The 22,245-nt window shown below is 44.9% G+C and overlaps 1 protein-coding gene across 1 annotated transcript in view; it reads left to right on the top strand.

Annotated features, from left to right (window-relative positions):
• Nucleotides 1–22,245, top strand: part of TMEM179B (transmembrane protein 179B) — an 85,174-nt gene that overhangs the window by 3,125 nt on the left and 59,804 nt on the right. Inside the window, exon 2 of the mRNA XM_085625953.1 lies at nucleotides 13,284–13,477. Within this exon, the coding sequence (XP_085482079.1) occupies nucleotides 13,284–13,477 (194 nt within the window). The remainder of the gene's footprint in view (nucleotides 1–13,283; nucleotides 13,478–22,245) is intronic.

Below are 22,245 nucleotides of genomic sequence, written 5' to 3'. Positions count from 1 at the left end.
GTTGTTGTTTTTTTTGTTGTCCTCGTTTCTGCAATAAACCAATTGAAATCAAGCAAGGGGATCTCACTCTCCCCTCCGACTGGTGAGATGGCCAAGAGCAAGTCCTCAGTCTTCCTTTACTATAGGGTCCAAGTGGGAGAAGACCTTGGGGTATGGACTGGAATGGAGTTCCAGATTTTGGGAGTGTTTCCAGAGAAGGAGCGTGATAGTGTTTTTTGCTTGCGAGTTTTCGGGGGGATGAGAAGAAGAGTGTTAGTACTCCTGAGGGTTCTTGTCTGGCCGGCCTTAATGAGTTTGGCGGCCAGGTAAGCAGGTTTCCCAGTGTGCAGAGCTTTGTGTGTGAGACAGGCAGTTCTGAAGTTGGTACGCATTTCGATTGGGAGCCATTTTAGCTCTCTGAGAGCAGGAGAGATTCGTTCATATTTCTTTACTCCAGTGACCATCCTGGCTGCTGCATTAAGAGTTGATCTGAGGGGAGCAAGATGGGCTCTTGCTGTGCCTGTGAGGCACGCGTTCCCGTAGTCCAACCTGGACAACACCAGGGATTGAGTTGCCTGTTTAAGGTCATTGGAAGGGATGAAGGGTTTTATTTGGTAGAGAGGTTTTAGGTTGAGGAAAGCGCTCTTTGCAATGGTCTTGATATGTTTGATCATGTCTAAGTTGGGATCCGAGGGATTCCCAGTGATTTAACTGAGTCGGCTGGAGTAAGCTGGCAGTTGAGAGCGTCAATAGATTTAAGCCATTCTGTGATTTGGGGAGTCTGTTCTTTATTAGATATGAGAAGGATTTCCATCTTATCTTTGAGTTTCAGGTGGTTGAGGGATAGCCAGCGTTGAACTTCTTTTAGGGTGTTGTTTAGTCTCTGGATGTCACAGATGGAGGAAGTTTCTAGATAGATCTGGGTATCATCCGCATAGAGGTGGAAGGGAATATTGACTTTTTTGAGTATGTTGGTTAGAGACTCCATGTAAAGTTGAATAGTTGTGGGGAGAGTACAGATCCTTGAGGAACACCCCTGTTAATGGGGAGTGGATCAGACATGGAGTTTTTGATTTTTATTAGTTGAGTGCGGTTTTGCAGGAAGGAGGAGAACCATTGCAAAACGACCTCTTCAGCTCCGACTCTTTCTTGAAGTACCTTGATGAGTAGTTTGTGGTCAACCGTGTCGAAGGCGGCCGATAGATCTAGGAGTATGAGTATGCTGCATCGGTCTGTGTCTAGAGATTTGTAGATATCATCAATGACATTCAGGATCGCTTTCTCTGTACTGCAACCTTTTCCGAAACCCGATTGATGAGTGTCTAGCAGGTTGTTGCTGTCGATGTGCGACAATAAGTGAGTTGAAGGAGAACACACCTTTCCAGTATTTTCGCTAGGAACGGGAGATTGGAGACATGTCTGAAGTTATTGAGGTCGTTTGGGTCAGAGCCCGTGTTTTTTAGTAGTGGCGTGACTTGACCGATTTTGAGGCAGTCTGGCTTGACTCCGGTTCTCAGGGAGCTATTTATAATCCTGGTCCAGAGAGGGGCCAGTGTGAGTTTAAGCTTTTTAGCCAGTTGGGCCGGTATAGGGTCACCAATGTGTGACGAGGGTTTGGAACTGGTAATCATTTCGATGATCGTTGCTTCGGAGATGGGGTTGAAAGATTTCCATTTGTTGGGGGGAGGTTGGGTGGGTTGTTCTTTTCTGCCCCGGGGAGCTGGCTATCGATGGGAGGTTGGCGGTAGTCGTCCATTGAGAGCTCTATCTTGGTGATTTTCTCATTGAAGAAGTTGTCAAAGTTATCACATAACTCTTTGGACGCTTGCATTGTGGATGAAGGGGGCTTGGATGTTTGTTGTCTAATGATACTGAAGAGTTCTTTGGGTCGGTTTTTGGCATGGTCTAGTGCATCACAGAAGAAGGACGTTTTTTCATTCTTGATGTTTTTTGTATTAGCTGCGTTCAGACTTGAGTTGATCGAGGTGGATTGTGGATGGGTTGTTCTGCCAGATTCTTTCAGCAGTTCTTAGTTGTCTTCTTTTGGAGTTCAGGTCTATGTTGAACCAGGATCTAGATGGAATGTTTCTGACTCTCTTTTGTTTCAAGGGAGCTATTTGGTCTAGTATGGAAGTCATTGTGACCTTGTAATGCGCGGTGAGCTCTGTTGCGGAAAGGCCATATGGGATGGTTGGAAAGAGTGAGCTTACCCTATCTTCCAGGTCGGCCAGGGGAATCTGTCTGAGATTTCTCATCCAATGGGTGGAAACAGGTGTACGAGGAGGGCTTTGGATCGTTTGGTTGATGTGGAAAAGAATGATGTGGTGGTCTGACCAGTCAACAGGAAGGATGTGGTCGATAATGACTAAGTCCTCATGAGCTATGATAGCATCCAGGATAGAGCCTTTGTTGTGGGTATGTTTTGTACAATGCTGGGTAAGGTTGTTGTTGCAAAGTAGATCATTCAGAGATTGGATCAGAGAGTTGTTTTCCTCATTCCTGTGCAGGTTGAGGTCACCTAGAATTATATTGTTGGAATCCGAGAGTGAGCAGTGAGTTATCAGGTCGGAGAGGTGCACTCTGAACGAGAGGGTGTTGCCTGGTGGGTGGTAGAGGAGGTGACAGTATATCATTTTGTTGTCGATCGTTTTAATGGTTGAGGTTAGGTATTCGAAAGAGTTGTAATTGAAGGAGTCTGTTTCCGTTATAGAGATGTTGCTCTTGTGGATGATTGCAACACCCCCGCCTCGCTGGTTTTTCCTGTCTTTATTGATTATAGAGAAACCCGGGGGCACAAGCATGTCCATGATTGGGGAAGAAGATTCATTCAGCCAAGTTTCCGTGATGAATGTGATGTCAATGTCATGGGTGAGGATGGTTTCTGCCAGTTGAGTTGCGTGTTTGGTAGCTGTAATGACGGCGCAGGGATAGACTGAGAACAGGTTCTTTTTAAACGGGGTTTTATTGAGGTATAGCGTTTCTTTTGTCTGCTAGTTAGTCTTTCACGGGCAAATGCGGCTTTATCCGTGGTGATTGACTGAGGTACTTCGTCCGCCTTGAGGGTCCTCGGCTTCGGCGGGTCTTGAACCCCGACTCTTCTGGTCTTTCCGGTCTCCCCAGGGAAGTGGATGGCCCCAAAAGTAAGGAAAGACAAGGTATATGGTCAGTGGGACGCTTTCAGCCCGATACTACCTGTCCCTGGGACCGGGAGTGAGGAGACCCCTAATTGTGCAGTAGTGACACGCCCCTCCCCTCCCTCTCCCTCGGCGTGCTAACAGTGATTTCCAGAACGTGTGGGGATGTGTAAGCAAATGAGGGTAGGGAGAAACCTAAAACAAACAGGTGATAAAGGCACGATGTCGGGCACAACACAATTAAGGAGGCGCAATCTCCCTCCTTCCCATCCAGCCCACTACGCGGTCCCGTACCTGTCCTAGCCACGCTCCTACTCTGGGAACGTGGCGGGGCGCTTTGTGGGGTCCCGGGCCCTCTTGCCGTCCGTACTCCTTCTCTCCGCTTTGTCCTCGTTCCTCCTCGTCAGTCGTCCAGGGTCTTCGGTCCAGTCCGCTGCTCGGTTCCTCTCGTACCCTCCGCTCTCCTGCTCCGCTCCTCCGGGAATCGCCGTCCGTCCACTTCCTGGTCTCGGGTGCTTTTGTTGTTCCCTGCGTCGTGACGTCACCAGGGGGCGTCTCTCCCGTTGTGTAGTCAGCCCAGTTAAAGGGCTCCGCTCCTTCGATTTGAGCCTGAGTCGATGTCTCCGTGGACTGCACCCAGTCTTCCTGTGATAAGGGGACAAGAGGGGGTGAGAAGGGCACGTAGGACCACCAGTCCGTCTTTTCTTCCAGCGCGGTCCTTCCTGCTCCGTTACAGTAGCTGAGCTGCAGTTTATAAGCATGCAGTTGGTCGTCCCGTTGTTGTTAATTTTCTTCGTTAGGGGGCGGGGCCATGGGGATATTAGTAAGAAAGGATGGAGGCCTCTGCGTACTGGGTGGGGCGCTGTCTCTTCCAAATCCAGTGATAACCTGGATTTGGGAGTTGGGGATGACAATAGAGGATGATGTGCCGTAGGAGTTGGCAAGATCGGTCGCCTCTCTCATGGACATTACGGCACTCGCTCTTTTGGGCCTCTAAGGTTGGTTCAAGAGTGGGGTTGTGTTCCAGCTGTGCCTTTGAGCGTTAGGGGGGTTTATGTGTTTGGTGTTGGTCGCTGTGGGTGTAGTGTGTGTGTGCATTGGGTGAGCTCCGTAGGTGTGGGGAGGTTCAATAGGATTTTGTTGATACCTTGTATTACGATTTCTAGTTGGCTTTCCAGCAGAGCATGTCTCTTAGTCGTATTCATGGAGGAGGGGGTAGGGGAGTCTGAGATCCGGGAGTCTTGGACTGGCCAGCTCCAGGAGGGAGGGAGCTTGTCTTTGGGGGCGTGGCTTGCAGTATTATTGTTGTCCCTGAAGATAGCCATGGGTATGTGGTGTGGTGAGGCAGGAATCATTTTCTCTCAGTTAGCAGGGAGATTAGTCTCCAGTGATCGCTCCTGTTTGTTGTTCTTGGCAAGGAAGGACTAGGAGGAGTAGGGAGCTGGAATCCTGCTCAAAGACTTAGTGGTAGAAAGTGATGAGCACCTTCTCTTTCTAGGAGGGCATGCTAAGCATCCTGGTTGACAGGCAGGAGACAGTTGGATGTGAGGCTCATCTTTTGTAAGACGACGGGCTCAATATTCAGATCAGCAGTGTGTAATCACTGGGCTCAGAGGTGGTAGATAACCTCTTCGTCTCACCACTTTGTTTTCCTGCCAAGACATTGGTCCTGTGCTTACTAAACCACTGAAATCAAGCTATACCTGGCTGATGAGCACATAATAAGAGCAAAATTGGACCTGGGTTGCTTGTGTTCTGGTTCAGGGGAGTACCTGGTCAGGCAGTTTGGGCTAGACTGTTCCTATTGCAGCAGGGTCGAGGCTGATTTGCTCATGGCTGGGTTCCAACTGAGTTGGCAGAGAAACAATGGATTTGGATGCGGCACAAGCGATCGCCAATGGCCGAGATTAATTGAAGCATTCCATCCTTCACTTTGTTTTTTGATGCATCCTGATATTAGTGGTGTGAAAGTTAGCTTTGTTTGGTTGCGGTATAATGGTTATTTAGGTCTCGCCTATGCAGTGCGCATGCACTGCCTAGGAGACCTTTAGCCATCATGCAGCTCTTTTTCCAAGCACATACTCGTGCTTGTGGCGGCATACGCCTTGCGGGAGTGCGCAGCGGCGCGCCACAAGCACGAGTATGTGTTTTGAAAAAGAGAAGACTGCACGCATACACGCACGCACCTATCAGCATTTGTCAATGTGCTTCTGACAAATTTTAGCATTATATCCACATTGTTTTAAAATATCGGCATTCGTAAATGTGCTTTGAAATATCCGCTTTGCTTTCAAAGCCTTAGCTATTCACTCAATCGTGCACGGCTATTTTTTTATTTTAGGCATTGGGTTTCTGTGTGATGGCACGCCTCCTCAGCACGCGTCCTATAATTTTACCATTCCTGCTGCATAATATGGTTTTCAAATGCTGCAATCGTCGCGTGTGTCCCTTATCACACTTTTGGATACTTTCAAATCGTGGGTATTACTGATAGTAATTTCTGGACATGGTCACCTATCGCCAGCTGCAGGTCAAAACTATCATTTGTGTGCTGTAATCATCTGTAGTCGCCGCAAGAAAGATTATAGGGCGTCTGTTCACAGGGTTGAACGTGTGGTTTTTAAGGAGTTCGGCTTATAAAAAATGTATTCCCCGTTCTTGTTTTTCGTACTAGTTTTCCTTTCTCAATATTGAAGTAGTAGGGTGAATGTGTAATTAATCTTTTGCCATTTTAAGGATATATGATGCAATTGCAATAGTTATTCTAATTTCCAAACCGATTTAATGCACTATGACTCTTTAAATAAAATGCTTCAACCCAGCCAGGGTAGCTGTTAACAAAATGGGAATAAATATTTCCCGCTATTTGAGACGTTGACTGTTTATATCTGCTGGTCACTTAGTGTTACTTTCGTGAGACAAAATCCGATTGTAAATTTCAGGCTGCTTCCGCAGACTTATAACCGGGGCAGCCAGCCTTTTATTTAGGATTATGTCAGTGAGAGAACATTCTTAAGAAGAAATCCCTGTTTAAAGAAAGGACCCTGAAAAAAAGCAGTTTTTAATTAATTCTTTTTAGGTAATTTTAAAGAAAATAATTCAGTTTTTCCCTTCCAGTGAAACAACAAGGATAACACCAGCATTGGCATAGCCAATAGGTCTCACCTTTGGGACCTTATAAGTATTTAATTATGCTGCACAATATCTTTGGTGCAACATCAACTGTTGCATGGGTAAACACTTATAGTGTCCCAAAGGCGAGACCTATTGGCTATGCCAATGCTTGTTAATGTTGTGGGTGTTTTGTTTAATAGCATAGGAAGAGCTTCTGTTGGTGGTATGATTTCATTGGTGATCAATGTAATTGCCATTGATTTGGGAGATTGTGCAACTATCTGTTAGGTTTTGACAGATGGTTATAGTATTTTCCGGTATCTGTGAGTGTTTGAGGATGTTATTGTGGCTAAATGTGAACAAGGGTTATGATAGTTCCTTTTGCTCATGGCATGCCGAACAATGCAAAATCTTTGGAAGATGAAGTTAAAGATTGGTGACAGCCTATTACTAGTGTGTTCTGGGAAAAGCTGCTTACTCTTGGATTTTAGAAGCTGTGGTTAGCTCTTACGTTGGAAAACTTATGAGAGGGTATTAGAGCGTCTGGTGAGTTTCATAAGTGATGGAATATGCTGTTTGGAAAAAAAACACTGATATTTTGAAGCAAATTCTGCATTACCAGAGAGGCTAAGGAGAGGTGCAGGAGGATCTGGGCGATATTCCTTATTAAAGAGTGTGTCTGGAATGCTTGTATCGTGTAACTCGACTTCCTTCAGTATACTCTGTGTGTTTTAGTAAATTTGCTTCATCTATTTCTATTGGTTTCTGAGATGTCTTATGAATGCAGTGTTGATGTGGGACTCTCTTAGTGTGTGATGAGTTTGTATTCATTAGCAAGACTGGTAGCTAACTCGCAACCTTAATCTTCCAGGCAGTCAGTTTTCCATCAGCACCCCAATGACAGGAACATGCACTGCAGTATGGGCCAGCAGAGCTTATCCCTAAGCAGAGTTGTGTCGATATCAATCATCTAAATAAAAAAGGAACATTTATTTCTCTTTGTTTCTCTGGGACACATTTGATTCCCTTTTTAGCACTTTTGCCTGGTTCATATCTCGCCCTCTGAACTGTACTCCAGTGATTATTAGGTGAGTGCATGGGACGTGCTGGCTGAGCAGCACACTGAGGGTGGCACATACTGGTTACTCAGTAAATGATGAGAGGAAACTCCTCAGGGGTGCAGAAGGCAACAGAGGAGTTCTTCAATTCACACTTTGCAAGTGAAAATTATTTCTTTCCCTTGCATCACAAATTCAAATACTGGCAGATGAATTTTTCTTCTTAAGCAATGCTCTCATACATGATAAAAGTAATTCTTGTTCCCTGGTGACGATCTGAGTCACTTCTTCTTACCATTATTCCTTTCCAAGAAAATATATTATTTTGCCATTAATGATGCTTTAGAACTTTCAGATCAAACCATTAGGTGACCAATAAAAGACACCTGCAAGTACGGAAATGACTGAGGAAACCTCACCAGCAAGTTAGATGACATGGTGAGGTTTCCATAGTCCAACCTTGAAATTATTTGGTGGATTTAGATTGTATTGAAGGTGAAGTATTCTTTCTTTTTCTTGGTAGCGTAATTACCAAGTTAGAATGTGCAGGTTGACAGGATGTTATCTTGATTAGGCCTGGGCCTAAACTTCAGCTCCACTTGGAGAGTTTGTGGAGGTTTTCTCACTCTGCAAAGAGCGCGGAGTTCTCAAAAACTCAGCGGAGATTTTCCTCTCTCACGGCTCACCAGCGTTAAGTTGGCGAGTGCAAGCCCGGAAAATCACACGGTGGACCAACCCCGGCGAGATTTCTCTACGCGGGCCATTGCTGCAGGTTGCTACCGCTCGCATTGAGAAACCTGCAGCTTGCCTTGAGTAAGCTGCCACTCGATTAGAACATCCACTCGAGCGGCAAAAAGAAGCTGCACCCTCTTGCACTCCACATGGTGCCTTTCACGCTGATTTCACAGCGCAGGGCACATTTTCGGTGCTTCAAATCAGCGAGACCTGTGCCACTTGCCTCACTCCGTCTCTTGCGGAACTTTGCAGAACACAGCAGAGTTTTTTCCGTGCAGTTCACGGAGTTCTGCTAACTCCATCCAGGCCTAATCTTGATATGTAGGGAAAGGTCTTTGAAACTTTAATGCATGGTGTAGGGATTATGTAATCTAGTGTGCCCCTTTACACCACATTGTTCTGCCTTTGGCACTTTTCCATCTCTGGGCCTACCAGCCATTTTGATTTAGGATTTTTTTTATCAGAACCCTGTTTTGAAGATCTAAAGTGTAATAAAAGAAGCAGCAGTAAACAGTGAGATTTTGATTCTTTTGAAATGATTTGTTATGTTGACCACTCCTCTGAGTAGCAACAGTGACACATCGAAAGATAGAATCCCTATTATTAGTTTCTTAGCGTCGATAAGATCTAAAAGGCAGATCAACCATAATACAGATATCTTGTAACTGAATACACTAGAGCCCAATAAATCTATTATTCCATCAAGATCTGTTAATTATTTCAGTTGAAATCCTGATTAGTCATGAAAGTAATATTGATGAGTTTAAAGGAATGTATGAAAACATTTGTCTAAATAAATAAAGCAGGTCAGCAACACATTTTATTAGGCTGTCAGACCAGCATCAGGGACAGAGTTGAGCAGAAAATATCTTCAGAATTAAATTAGCATATCCTTCGGCTGTTCATGCGTTGTTTGCCAAGCCAAGCTAGATTAATTGGTGTGTGGTGTTAGAGGAAAGCTAGATACCAGGCTACATTTAAAAAGCAGTTGTGGATTGGTCTATGCCCAACTGTAATATCCAGAAATTCTAGACAATTTTGATGCATAATTGCAGAACAATGTGGAACCAAGGTCCCTAAATTACTGATAAGTATTCTTTAAAAGGAGTACATTAATTATTTATCTGATCTTTATGATGCCCTGGTATTAATTTTGGTACGTTGGATGGGAACATCCTCTGTCTTCCTGAATATGAATCCTCTTCATCAGGCTTTATAGTTGATTATATCTATGGAGCTATACATTTAAGGGCTTGAGGCCTTGTCAGATTCTTTTTGCTGTGATTAAAAATAAAAAACCCGAACTTTGGGCCAGTTTCGAGACCTGTTTATTTTCTCATTGCTACGGATCGGACTCTATTCCTGGCTCATAGACAAGCAGTATAATTAGTTCAATTTACAAAAAGCTTCTGTAAATTACCTACAAGCTACAAAATGCTCTCCTCAACTCAGTTGGTACAGATTTTGCAGAAAGTATTTTGGAAGACGTCAGGACTCGGAATAAAATAATTAAATAGTTCAGATTGAGCAGTCTGGCCTTAAAGCAAATTGCTCAGCCCTTGGTAATTTAGCTGTAATGCAGGACATAATGGGTCGTTATGTTTGTGCCCATGGGGTCAGCCAGTGTACTGTTCTTCAACAGAGTTGCTAGAACAGGTCCTTGGAAAAAACAATGATTGATTGCACTCGACATTCTCCCAGGGGTGCTGAAATTAATTATTGCCCTTCACTCCACTTCGTACCAGTTATTCCTCGGAGGGTGTTTTGGTCAGTCTTGAGGATCCAAACTAAGGACGGCTTGAAGCAGGGATGCTTGCTGTTGCCCTTATTCTCTATTCATATATTTGACTTATCATCTTGGCTAAGTCATATCACTGGTGTGCCCTAAGCTTTACACCCTACTCATTGTGCACCTTACTCTATGCTGACAATGTGATCTAATTGAACCGAACTGCAAAAGTCCTTCAAAAAGATCTAGCTGAATTACTATCTTATGCGTCTGCTCATTTTTTGCGCATACATATTTTTAAAACAGAGGTGATGATTTTTAGGAGTAGAACTAAGAAATGTATAAAGTACTCATTTTTACTAGGTCAGGAAAAATTAGGAAGGGTAAAAACTTACCCCCAATAAGGGAGATGTAGTCTAAGTGATAAGCACTATATCCTCCGACAAGGAGGAAAGGCTTTGCCCAATTGGATGAGGGAGGGTAGTTCTTTTTTTTATCACAGATTTTTTTGGCATTTAGTGTGCATAACATTCACAGAAGTTCTATTACATCTCGAGTGTCAGACGTTGTTCCACATTGTACGTTACAGTGTACTCCGAGTCTTCCATGTTAGAATCCGTTTAGTTTAAATTGGGCAACCGGTCCATCCAGGTCTAACTTTCAACTCACTCCCTCCCTCCCCCCCCCTTCCCTAAACAAGTTGCATAGTGTCAGTTATATGTGTCAGCGGTGAGTATTATGTCCTCAGCTATCCGTATAGTTCGTACTTTGGGCGGTGCTCGATAGGTGGGTGGGGACTGGGGGGCAGCGGGGGGCGTCGTGTTTCTCATCACTGCGTGGGGTCGTTACCTCCCTCATTTCTCCAATGTCCCTATTTCCCCGTCCCTGATCTGCGGCTGTGAATCCGGTTGGTCATCTACTGTATCGTCTAGGTCTGGAGATTGTAGGTCATTCACAAGGTCACCCCAGGCCCTCGCTGTTTCCAGGTTTCCATGTCTCTGTTTGCTGCGCACAATAAGACCCTATGTTCTGCAGCTGCCCATTTCTCCATTTCCCTTCTCCAGCACCTTATTTGGGGGCCCCTGGTAGATTTCCAATTCTTTGTGATTTCCCTTTTCGCCAGTACAAATGCTAAGTCTCGGAAATGCCCAGTAACCTTCGTCTTGGCCGTATGCAGGAACCAGTGCAGTATGCAGTGGCGCGGCGTGTGGTCAATTGTCCTATCAATGACTCTCTCAATAGTCGCTAGTACCTCCTCCAAGAATTCTCTCAAACCTGGGCAGTCCCACAACATGTGCAGGAAATGCGCCTCCTCAACCCCGCAGCGTGAGCATGCTGCCTCCTTCGCCCGGAACTAGCGTCTGATTCTGGCTGGCGTTAAGTACGCCCTGTGAAGCATATATTGGTTTATGAGTTTGAACCTTGCGTTCCTAGAGACCTTCAGGGTGTGTTCCACAATAACGTCCAATCTTTTTCTATAATGGGTACTCCTAGGTCTTCCTCCCACTGTGCTCGCAGCCGCTCCATGGGCCTCTGGATGTCCCGCCTAATGGCTCTGTATATGCAAGAGACTATTTTAATCCTACCTGCAGAGAGGACTACATATCTACAGCAGTCTAGCGCTCTTGGCTCAGTCGCCCCCGTCGCCCAGTGTTTTCGGAATGCTGCTGTAACAGCCCTGTGGAGCAGGAACTGCCCCTGCGGCAGGCTGAACTCCTCTTGTAGATCCTCAAATGGAGCCATTTGGGGTTCCCTGAAAAGGTCTTTCAGCCCTGCTTCCTTCCAATCATCTAGCCCAGCCCAGTTCCCTCCATGTGGTAGTTGGCGGAGCATATCGATAGGTATGTCTGGCAAGTAGGGGACCCTGCAGCCTGATCTTTGGAGCCATCTCGCCCAGCACTTTCGTAATTACCATCTCTTCATCCGTCCTCCTATGGGGCCTTTACCTCAGCCTTAACAGCATTTTCGTTAGGACTTTGGGTTCTGGTGCAAACTGTGAGTGCATCCGTTCTAGGTCTCTACTGCCCGCCAGCCATCTTACGAACCATTGCAGCTGTGCTGCCAGATAGTAAACCTCGAGGTCAGGGACCCCTAGTCCTCCCGTGGCTTTGGTGCTCTGCATCGTGTGCAGAGCCACTCGTCTGCGTCCCGATCCCCACAAAAAATGTATAATCTGTGAGTTCAGTTCGTGGAATGTCGCAAATGGGATGCAAATCGGGAGCGTCACAAATACATAGAGCAGACGGGGCAACGCCACCATCTTCAGGAGGGCCATCCTGCCTGCCACTGACAGCGGAAGGGACCCCAAAAGTCCATTGAGGCACGGAGAGCACGTATGCCCTTTCCCACATTACCCTCTATTAGGTCGTCCGTTTCATGATATACCCTCACTCCCAGATATTCGAAGCATGCGGGTTCCCATCTCAAGGTCCCGAGATCTTCTGGAGGGCGTCCCGTAGAAGGGAGGGGAGTTCTTTTTACAATTTTGTAGGCCATAGACATTTCAACCATCTATAATTACTATATACACACAACTAAAATATCTCCTTCGTTGACCTAAGGAATAACGGGTACATTTATACTACTTGGTTCTAGAAAAATTCTACAAAACTTTGCTCCCTAAATTTCGCAGTTTCCATTCACGCTACAAGACTTGAATTTGGTTTGTCTAGTACTTATGTTACAGTTATGGCTGCGGTGATCCATTAGGGTTTTCGTTGATCCAATCAGTAGAGGATTCCCTGAGAGAATTGTTGAATGTTGCTATCAGGGGAAAGGTGGCAAACAGTTCCTACCACAAAATGTTTTATGCCCTGCTGCTTTCTGGATACTCTCAGGGAACCTTCCTGAGACTATCCTTTGGTCAACTATCTATAAAAACATTAGTTTCTCAGGTTGGCAAAAGACGTGTTGAGGGCCACTGCTAATGTTTTAGTAAATACAATATCATTGTGGATTTTGCTTCAATAAAAAAAAAGCACACCTTGAATTATCTCTTGATCATAAAGTATGGTGAATGTTTTTAAGTCCTCTTTAAGAGTAGTCACTGGGGAATAGACAATACTAGCATAAAATGGGCGTATTTGTACTTTATGTAATAATGGAACTCAGGAATTTAATAAATCTTTTTTGCTCTGTCTTAAGATTGCAAGGGTTACAGTTTTTACATCCACTTTTTCTTAAATTTGGCGTATCCTTGGCAAGTGAATTACAAACCTTTATCCTACGTCTACAGAATGAGCACATTAGTTTTACATTTTTTTTTTTTAAAACAAAAACGTTTTTAGACTTTGTTTTACGTGTTATTAACTTTATGATGGTAACCATTTGTTTATCCTTAATGAGGTCTAAAATAAAGATTGATTACTATCTCTTCACATCTGACTTACAGGTCTCTTTCAATGCATCCTTCCTTCCTGCCCTTGCTCCTGCCTTTCTCTTCCTCCCTTCCTATCTGTCTCTCCCCCCCATTCCTCATCTTTTACTCTGTTTTCTTTTATGTGCTCCTCACACTTGCTGCATTTTGCCTTCTAGGGGGAGTTTGGTGGGCAGTGCATTCTGTATGGAACAGCATCATACAATGAGACTGGCAAGTTCTTCTACATCACCGGCTTCAGCAGCTTCTCACTCTGTTACTTCGTTTCTGCTATCTCAGTGCTGATAGCCCTGTACTGCTTCTCCATCGTCCTGTATTGGGTGTATGCCAGCTGTGTTGACGACATCAAACGGTGAGGAGCCACTTATTATGCTTTCAGTGTATTTTGCACCCCCAGTACCACTGACTCCTGGATTAAGGGTGGGGTATGGCCATTGAGGCTGTTGTGCATTTTGTGCAAGAAGGCCTGGATGCTAGGGTACAGCATCACTCAAGGAATCTGTTAAATCTTCATGTTTCATAAAGTTGGTCCAAGGATTTAGCATTACACTGCTCTGCTTAAGTATCGGGATACCAAGGCACAGATGTGCTCTGCTGCGCACCCATGATTAATGTGGGATTAATACGTGTTGCTGCGCAACCTTCTTTCCCTCAAAGTTTTCATCTTAGACTGAGTTTAATGAGTGAATCTGTGCTGTGTCTTCAGATTCTTTTTACTCTTGATCCCTCTCACCAGGCTCTCACCACTCCCATCACCGGGTCTCCCTGTTTGGTATATTCCCTGTGCTTTCCACTCCCATCATGTTTTCACCACTTGTCCTCTTGCCATCCTTCCGAAACTTTTTATTTCTTTTGTAATATGTACAAAAGTTTCCTAAACACCTTTCTACATTTCCACCATTCCCTCCTATACATTTTCTCGAGGCCATCTTGCCAAAACTGCTTCTATCCCCTAAAGCCCTAATTTCTCAGATTCACTATGGAAGCTTCAGTGCCCAGGTTTCTCTTCTCCCCAAAACTACGTTCCCATAATTCTTTGCTAAGACTCCAAACAGGTTCCCTAGTCTGTAATGTTTGGCTTTGTCCAGATCCCTTCCTTCAGATTTCAGGGTGTCCAAGCTGCAGCCCATTAGTCCAGAACATCTGGCATTACAAAAGACCAACATTTACTTCAGTAGCGATGTGCATAAGTGTGGCAGACAAATGCCACTGGCCATGTTCACATTGATCCCTAGACCTTTCTTCCACTGCATGGGATTGTGCATTTTTTGCACATTTGAAGTTTTCATCCCTTTTGAGATCGTTAGGTGTATTGTTAGGTCCTTTACTTCCTCAGAAAACCACCAGATATTTTGTGCATTTATTGTACAAGCCATAACAATATTGCCAATAACTGCTATCAGATGTTGACCCAAACTGTATGTTTGTGCTTTGTAGTTCCTGATTCATGAACAACTCTGGTCTGATTGTGCACATTGCTAATGGTATAAAAGACAACAGATGTATTGTGTGGGTTTATCTTTGTTTTAGATTACTTTTCTTTCTGGACACTTTGCCCTGCCAGTCAAGAGGGGACATAAAGGACTTCTTGAACCTGGCATTCCAAATATATAATATTGTGCTCTTTATATGGGACTTACCCCATCTAGATCGCACCAAGAATCTATTTCACTAGACATATGTTACAATGTACAAAATTTATGGAGTTACCTCCTGGACATTAGTCTAAACCTTTTGACATCAGGCCTCTGCAGAACTTGTTTAATTGATACTTTTACATCTTCTTTGGTTTTCATGTTTTCAATCCCCTGTAAATTTAATGAGTATTCACGAAGGAAATGTTACTTGCTTTGTATCTATAGTCCTCCATCATATATATTTTCGTTTACTACATAAACATCCCAACTGTCTCTCAGGTAAAACTAGGAGGACGAATAATGGCATAGTGATTAATATCCTTCCTTTAGCGCACCTGTAAAAGTGACATGTGAGTGAACTGACTGCTTTGCAATATGGGAATCCAGAGCAGCCTACTGAATTGAAGTGAGTGCCTGCCTCTTCATTTAAACATTCTTCCAATTTAACACAACTTTAATATCTTACAAATTTGTAAAGAAACAATTTAAAAGTTGATTATTTAATATTGATTTTAATTAAAATTGGGATCAAATAATCAAAATGTCTTAAATTGACAATGTTTAAATGCTCATGGAAATAAATATTCACCTTTGAAAATGTCCCCTGCTTTGCTGCTCAGAAGCACAGACATAATGATTATTAATTGAATAAGACTACCCATGATGGCAAGCTAGAATTCCAAGTTTCATGCTCGAGGTTGCAATGGCAATCTGACAAAAGCACACCCCTGTGAGGTGTGAAACAGAAAACTAGGCAACTCTGCCAGTTAGGACTGTCTGTGTTCGCAAGTCTAAAAGCACTTTTATTTTAGTTTGGTAGCCTTTATTCCTTTCTCTTAGCTGTCGTTTTTACATCTGTTATCTATTGTTAAGAACAGTTATAGATCCCCTTTAACCTCAATCTGGTATCTTGTCTCTGAAACTGGGAACAAAGAGTGATCAGAGAACACCAGCTTGACCTCTGTATTCAATTCAGTTTACTGGTCAAATAGTTATATGTTAAAGGTGGTCAGAAACTTCAGATGGGTGACTTTCAAGTCGATGTGGGTTGGTAATAAATTCCATAGGATGCCCACCTTCACACAAATAGTGCGGTCTCCAAACTTACAAAACAAAAAAATAGGAATGATGAGCAATAGGAGTCCCTGAAACTCCTGTCTCAGTTTACGCCTAGGCTGGTGTATCATTTATTTTACATCAGGGGTGGGTGTCTCACAATTGTATTTAGCTGCACATAATAACTTTAGCAACTCCTGTTCCGCCACTGAAGAAGGCATATGCAGCGTACCCCAGGAATTTTCCCTCTTTCTTCTGCCTTTTTAATATGTTTTTGTGACCACTAGCAGAAGTGAATTTCCAACATGGCCATACCTTCTTAATGTACATGATGGCACACAGAACCACGATGAGACTAAGAAAGATCTGCTGTTGCTCCTGTTGAACTACATAATAGAATTGACTAGGGCACTGATCCAACCCTGCTAAGAATTCTGCAGCGTAATCTATTTAGGAGCTGCAAAGAAAGAAACACAAAACCTCCAGAGAATCCAGAACCAAGCAGCGCAATTGTGTTTGACACATCCTTCCATCATAAAGGTATTTATTTATACTGGCTCCCTGCACAACAAACAATCACCTACAAAGTGCTTTGCACAATATACAAGTTGTTCAGGAACATGGTAATCTTCAGAAATTAGCCCTGCACCATGTTCCTGGTCACCCATTCAGATTGGACAAAAAAAAACAGTAAGAGGCCTGGGACTCACACTATGGAGTGGTATGGACATTTGAATTTGAAAGATGTCAAATCTTTCAGCTGTCAAATGAGTGCTGAAAATAACACTGTTCAAGGAAGATTTTGACTCCTAAAATCCTTCCTAGGAATTCTTGAAAAGCTATCCTCTGTAAGGAAGACTTAGACCCCCAAGAACCTAGCAGAGGGAATCCCATCACTTAGGGTCCTGGCCCCACCCCCCCCTCTCTCACTCACAAAGAGTTGATTTAAAGCAGTCAAAAGTGTAAGTACATGTTATTTTCAGAACCCCAAAAATCGGAGCTTTAGTAAGGCCATTTTGCTAGAAAGTTTAATCTCCTTACTGCTATTAATGTTGAACAGTATAAGGGAAACCGTTTCATTTTAAACTAAGTTGTACAGAACGGAAGACATGTTCTTGTGTGCGGTGCCAAAAATAATTTTACCCTGCACAAAGCAAGAGCTTGCAAATACACTAGTTGTGTTAGACCTAAGTCTTACTTAAGCTGATTGCCCTGAAGCAGCCGTACAGACTATGTCCATATACGTGCAAGATATATTAGCAGCATAAAAACATGGGTTTACTGCACATCATCCTCCCTTTCTCCTATTAGATTTTTTTTAGTTCGTAGAGCAACCAGTTCCTTACACCTATGTTTTAGGTTCTCACTTTATACACTCATAGCTATTTCTTCCTCATTAGTCTTTACTTCCTCAAGCAAGAGGCTCTCCTCAGATTATCTCCCTCTATATCTCTAACCCCATGCTTTCCCACTCCTTAGGTTGTTTCACCCAGACCACCTCCGATGTTCTCCAGTATTGGGGTGTCTTTCATAGATTCACATGCTTGAATATTCCCCGTCGTCGGAGTGGGAGTTCCACGGTAAATAATATAGCAATATATACAGCCATAATATATATATATATATATATACATATACATAAGTAATCATATAAAAACAGAGATATAAGTAAGTAATAACATCAAGAATGTCCCTATATGAAATTTCCATAGAGATACATGGAAAGAGAAAAAAGACATTCGTAGTCTATCTCTGTCATTATGTTAGTCCAAACTACGGCCAATCAGGCGCCAGCTCCTCTCTAGAACCTTCTCCTCAGAGCTCCTCACCTCAGATTTTCTACCGCACGTCGTGTGACAGGGAGTCTCCCTGAGCTCTGCTCAGTTTTTGTCAGTCAGAATGTCTTCAAGTAAGAAATCTTTGTTTAGACCATGTTCTTCGTGTGGAAAGCTGCGTTTATTTTCTGAGGACCCACACAGTAAGTGTATTAACTGTTTGTACCCAGATCATGAAGTGGCAAAATGTAAATTTTGTAGAACTTTTTCTACAAAGACTTTAAAGGACAGAGAAGGCCGTCTCTTAATATGGCTTCAGAGACTGAAGGATAAAGATGACCCAGTGTCTGACATGGAAAGTCTTCTTTCTGGCCGTTCTCAGACAGCCTCTAAGCGCCGTAGTGTGCAGGAGTTACCATCTCCTTTCCTCAAGAAAAAGAAACTGTCAGCTGCCACTTCTGCAGTCTCACCTACTGTTTTGTCGCCTTCGGGACATAGTTCTCAGGCTGTAGAGGCGTCTATTTCCCAGTCCTCAGGAAAAAGACTGTCCGCCTCGTCGACGATGCTGCCGACGACGAGATCTGCTGTATCTGGCTCGTCGACGGTGACTCTGACGACGACATCGGCTGCTTCGTCGTCGACGAGTGTTCTGTCGACGTTATCCTCGTCGACGGTGACCATCAGTACTTCAAGGGCGGTGACTTCTATTTTGCCCATTACATCGTCGTCGACGAAGAAGGTAAAGGTACCGTCGACGCAACCCGTGTCGAAGACGTCGTCGATCTCGTCGGCGTTCACTTCGTCGACGAAGAAGAAGAAGATCCCGTCGACGGGATCGTCGACGGTGGCTTCGTCGACGGTGGCTTCGTCGACTAAAGCCTCGTCGGCGACGGCTCCGTCGACGACGGCTCCGTCGACGGCGGCTCCGTCGACGCCGATTTCGTTGGCACAGATTCCGCCGACGTTTATTCCGTCGACCAGCGTTCCATTATCAACAGCTCCGTCGACGAGGCCTTCGCTGAAGATGTCCACAGTGCATACCATGCAGCAGTCGACGGCAGGTTCTTTCATAAAGATAAGGGTGAACAAGATATCGTCTGCCCAAAGGTCAAGGAGGGAACAGCTACCTCATGCAACTTCAGCCTCGCTTTCATCATTCACTGAGGTTCCTTTGACACCATTACCAACTGGTTCTAGCCTCGATAGGCAGGAAGAGATTATTCCTGTAGGGGATGCGCAGCCTCCCTCCCCTTTATTTGCTACGGATTCTGATCAGGAGTCCGAGGGTTTACCGGAGTCCTTTGGAACGGCGCAAAGCCCATCCGACTTGATAATTAAATGCCAGGATGACAGCAGTGAGGGTGAAGACCCAGTTTACATACAGCAGGTGCCTGTGAAACATGCAACGGCGACTCTTCCATTGTCGCTCATAACTAATCTCCAACGCATGTTGGACGACTACAATCAACGCTTTCCTCTATCTCCACAGCGTTCTGAGGTCCCGTTAACTCCTGTGGTTCCAACAACTATACCACCGATACCAAATGTAAATCCTTTACCTCTGCTACCGTCTGCACCACCAAGACAGGTCCCAGAGAGAGTGTTGCCTCACTATGAGCCTCCGCAGGAAGTCCCTCAAGAAACAGAAGAGGGTGAAATCCCAGATGATAGTGGGGATGTGGATAACGATGACGATGATATGGCGGAGTGGGACAATTACCAAGCACAAACTCCATCCCCCTCTCAGATAGTAACAGGGGATTCACCTCCAGTGGACATAGCGAATTTTCACCAACTAATGGAGAGGGCGGCGCAACGTTTTAAACTGACAACGGAGCGCAGAGAGGAAGATTGTTTCCTGTATGATTTTAAGAGTCAACCTTTTAAACAGACTCATGCTATTCCTATTGTGGAATTTATTTGGGAAGAAGGCAAGAAGTTGATGCAAACACCGAATACCTTGCCGGCACAGGTGCCTAGATTAGAGAAGAAATATAAAGCACCAATAGGAACCCCAGCATGCCTCACGGGACAGGCTAAACCTGAGTCAGTCGTTACGCAGGCAGCGCAACGTAAGGCAAAAAATCCGGCGTCGACTGTCACTGAACCACCGGATCGTGACGGACGTCGAATGGATGCCATAGGGCGTAAGTTCTCTTCAATGGCCTCTACTGTGGTTAGAGCAGCTAATGCCTTGGCCATTTTGGGTCGCTATGACCGACAAGTGTGGGCTGATATTTCAGATGTGCTGCAAGAGTTGCCGGAGCCATCTAAGGCAGAAGCAATGAAGTTGCTTCAAGAGGGAGAAGCAGCATCGGCGGAGATAATTGATTGTGCAGTAGACATCGCCTGCACGGGGTTCCGTCAGCTTGCCGGAGCGGCTGTTCTGCGCAGGCAAGGATGGTTAAGATCAACATCCTTTCGACAGGAGGTACAGTCCATGATCCTTAACATGGCTTACGACGGCGAGGTGTTATTTGGAAGTCACGTTGATGAGGCACTCCAGTCCATAAAGAAGGATACTGAAACAGCTAGATCCTTAGGAAACCTACAATTTCAAAGGCAAAATTTTCGTGGTGCACGCGGACGCGGCACCTCCTCCAATTTTCGAAGGGGTAGTAATCAATACAGACCCTATAATCAAGGATCCAACCGATATTCGAATGGCCAGCAACAACAATCTTCACGACAGCAGGCCTCCAGGTCGTATAGAGGGAAATCCTCCAGAATCCTATGGGGCTATTTGCTAGTATGACGAGCGGTGTGCGACCCACTTCGCATTTTGTATTTAAAGCTCCCTGAGCTATGGGTTGACGAGCCCGGATCCCGCACCCGCACGCCGTGAGAGGTACTAGACCTGATAATTTTTGGCAGTCTACAGCACCCCGCATACGTACCTGCTCCCTGCTGACGAGAGGCAATTACCTCGAAACACGTGTCCAGGGATGGCATTTTAAACTTTTTACTCGTGGCATAGGTGTACCCGCCGCTGTCACTACATCCTCCAGAATCCTATGGGGCTATTTGCTAGTATGACGAGCGGTGTGCGACCCACTTCGCATTAAGGATCCAACCGATATTCGAATGGCCAGCAACAACAATCTTCACGACAGCAGGCCTCCAGGTCGTATAGAGGGAAATCCTCATACAGAGGAAACGCATCTAAAAGACAGTGACTCTTTCCGGACATGCAGGGTTGGAGGTCGAATCTCTCTGTTCTTTTCACAATGGTCCTCCATCACAAGGGACCGTTGGGTTTTGGACATTGTGAAAAAAGGACACGCCTTAGAGTTCACCAAATTCCCTCCTCCCACACCACCCTCCGGACCACCACCTGCTCACATGAAAGAACTTTTGCATCAAGTTCGACTTCTAAAGCAGAAGGGAGCTGTAGAATTGGTGCCAGTATCTCAAAGGGGAAAGGGTTTTTATTCCCGATTCTTTCTGATCACGAAGAAGAACGGAGAGTGGAGGCCCATCCTCGATCTAAGGGCACTAAACAAATACCTAAAGAGCCAATCCTTTCGTATGATGACGCTAGTAGACATCTTGCGTCTACTCTCGCAGGAAGATTTCATGGCAACTATAGATCTCCAGGATGCCTATTTTCATATTCCTATATTACAAAGGCATCGCAAGTTCCTGCGCTTTCGAGTGGGTCAACACGATTACCAATTCAAAGTGTTACCGTTTGGTCTGCGCTCTGCCCCTCGTGTGTTCACGAAGGTACTAGCTCCAGTAATAGCGTTTCTGCGACTTCAGGGAGTGCAAATTTTTCCATATCTGGACGACTTTCTCCTGAAATCTCAGTCAAGCACTCACCTAAGACAACACATACTTCTATGCCAGAACGTGTTTCGCTCATTAGGTCTGTCCATAAATGCAGCGAAATCCCAACCTCATCCTGCTCAGCAAAGAGATTTTCTGGGAGCAACTCTGGAAACGGTATCAGCAAGAGCGTTTCTTTCCCAAGAGCGTCTGCAAAAGATTCTACGGCTGGTCTCTTTGATCAAGTCAAAAGAGTCAGTTTCTGTGAGGTTGTTAAAATCGTTTCTGGGGATGGCGTCATCCTCCATTGCCTTAGTTCCCCATTGCAGGCTGAGAACACGTCCTATTCAGGAAGCACTGGATGTTCAGTGGCGTCAAGTAACGGGCTCTTTCCACGACATGGTACGTGTCACAGATCAAATGAGGTCAGCACTCGCATGGTGGGCAAATCCAGCCAACTTGACAGAAGGCACGTCTTTTCTGTTGGTGCCGCCGGACTGGACAATCACGACAGACGCCTCATTAGAGGGATGGGGCGCACATTTGGAGGATCTCTCGGTAAAAGGGAAATGGTCAACACACCAAAGAACTTGGCACATCAACAGGTTGGAGTTGATGGCGATTTATCTCGCTCTAAAGTCCTTTCTGCCCTTGATCCAAGGAGAATCAGTGCTAATATAGACAGACAACACAACCTGTATGCACTATGTGAACAAACAGGGCGGAACAAAATCCCCAAGTCTGTCCAGGTTAGCTCAAAGAATTTGGGACTGGTCTCTCAGTCATCAAATCATGATTACAGCAGTACACCTGCCAGGAGTATCCAATGTCCTAGCGGATTCCCTGAGCAGGTCCTCCTCGTCGACCCACGAGTGGGAATTACA

The sequence above is a fragment of the Triturus cristatus genome, chromosome 9, assembly GCF_964204655.1.
Source record: "Triturus cristatus chromosome 9, aTriCri1.1, whole genome shotgun sequence".
In the NCBI taxonomy this organism is placed as follows: Eukaryota; Metazoa; Chordata; class Amphibia; order Caudata; family Salamandridae; genus Triturus; species Triturus cristatus.
Note: the sequence above shows the minus strand (reverse complement) of the source record. Positions and strands in the feature narration are given on the sequence as shown.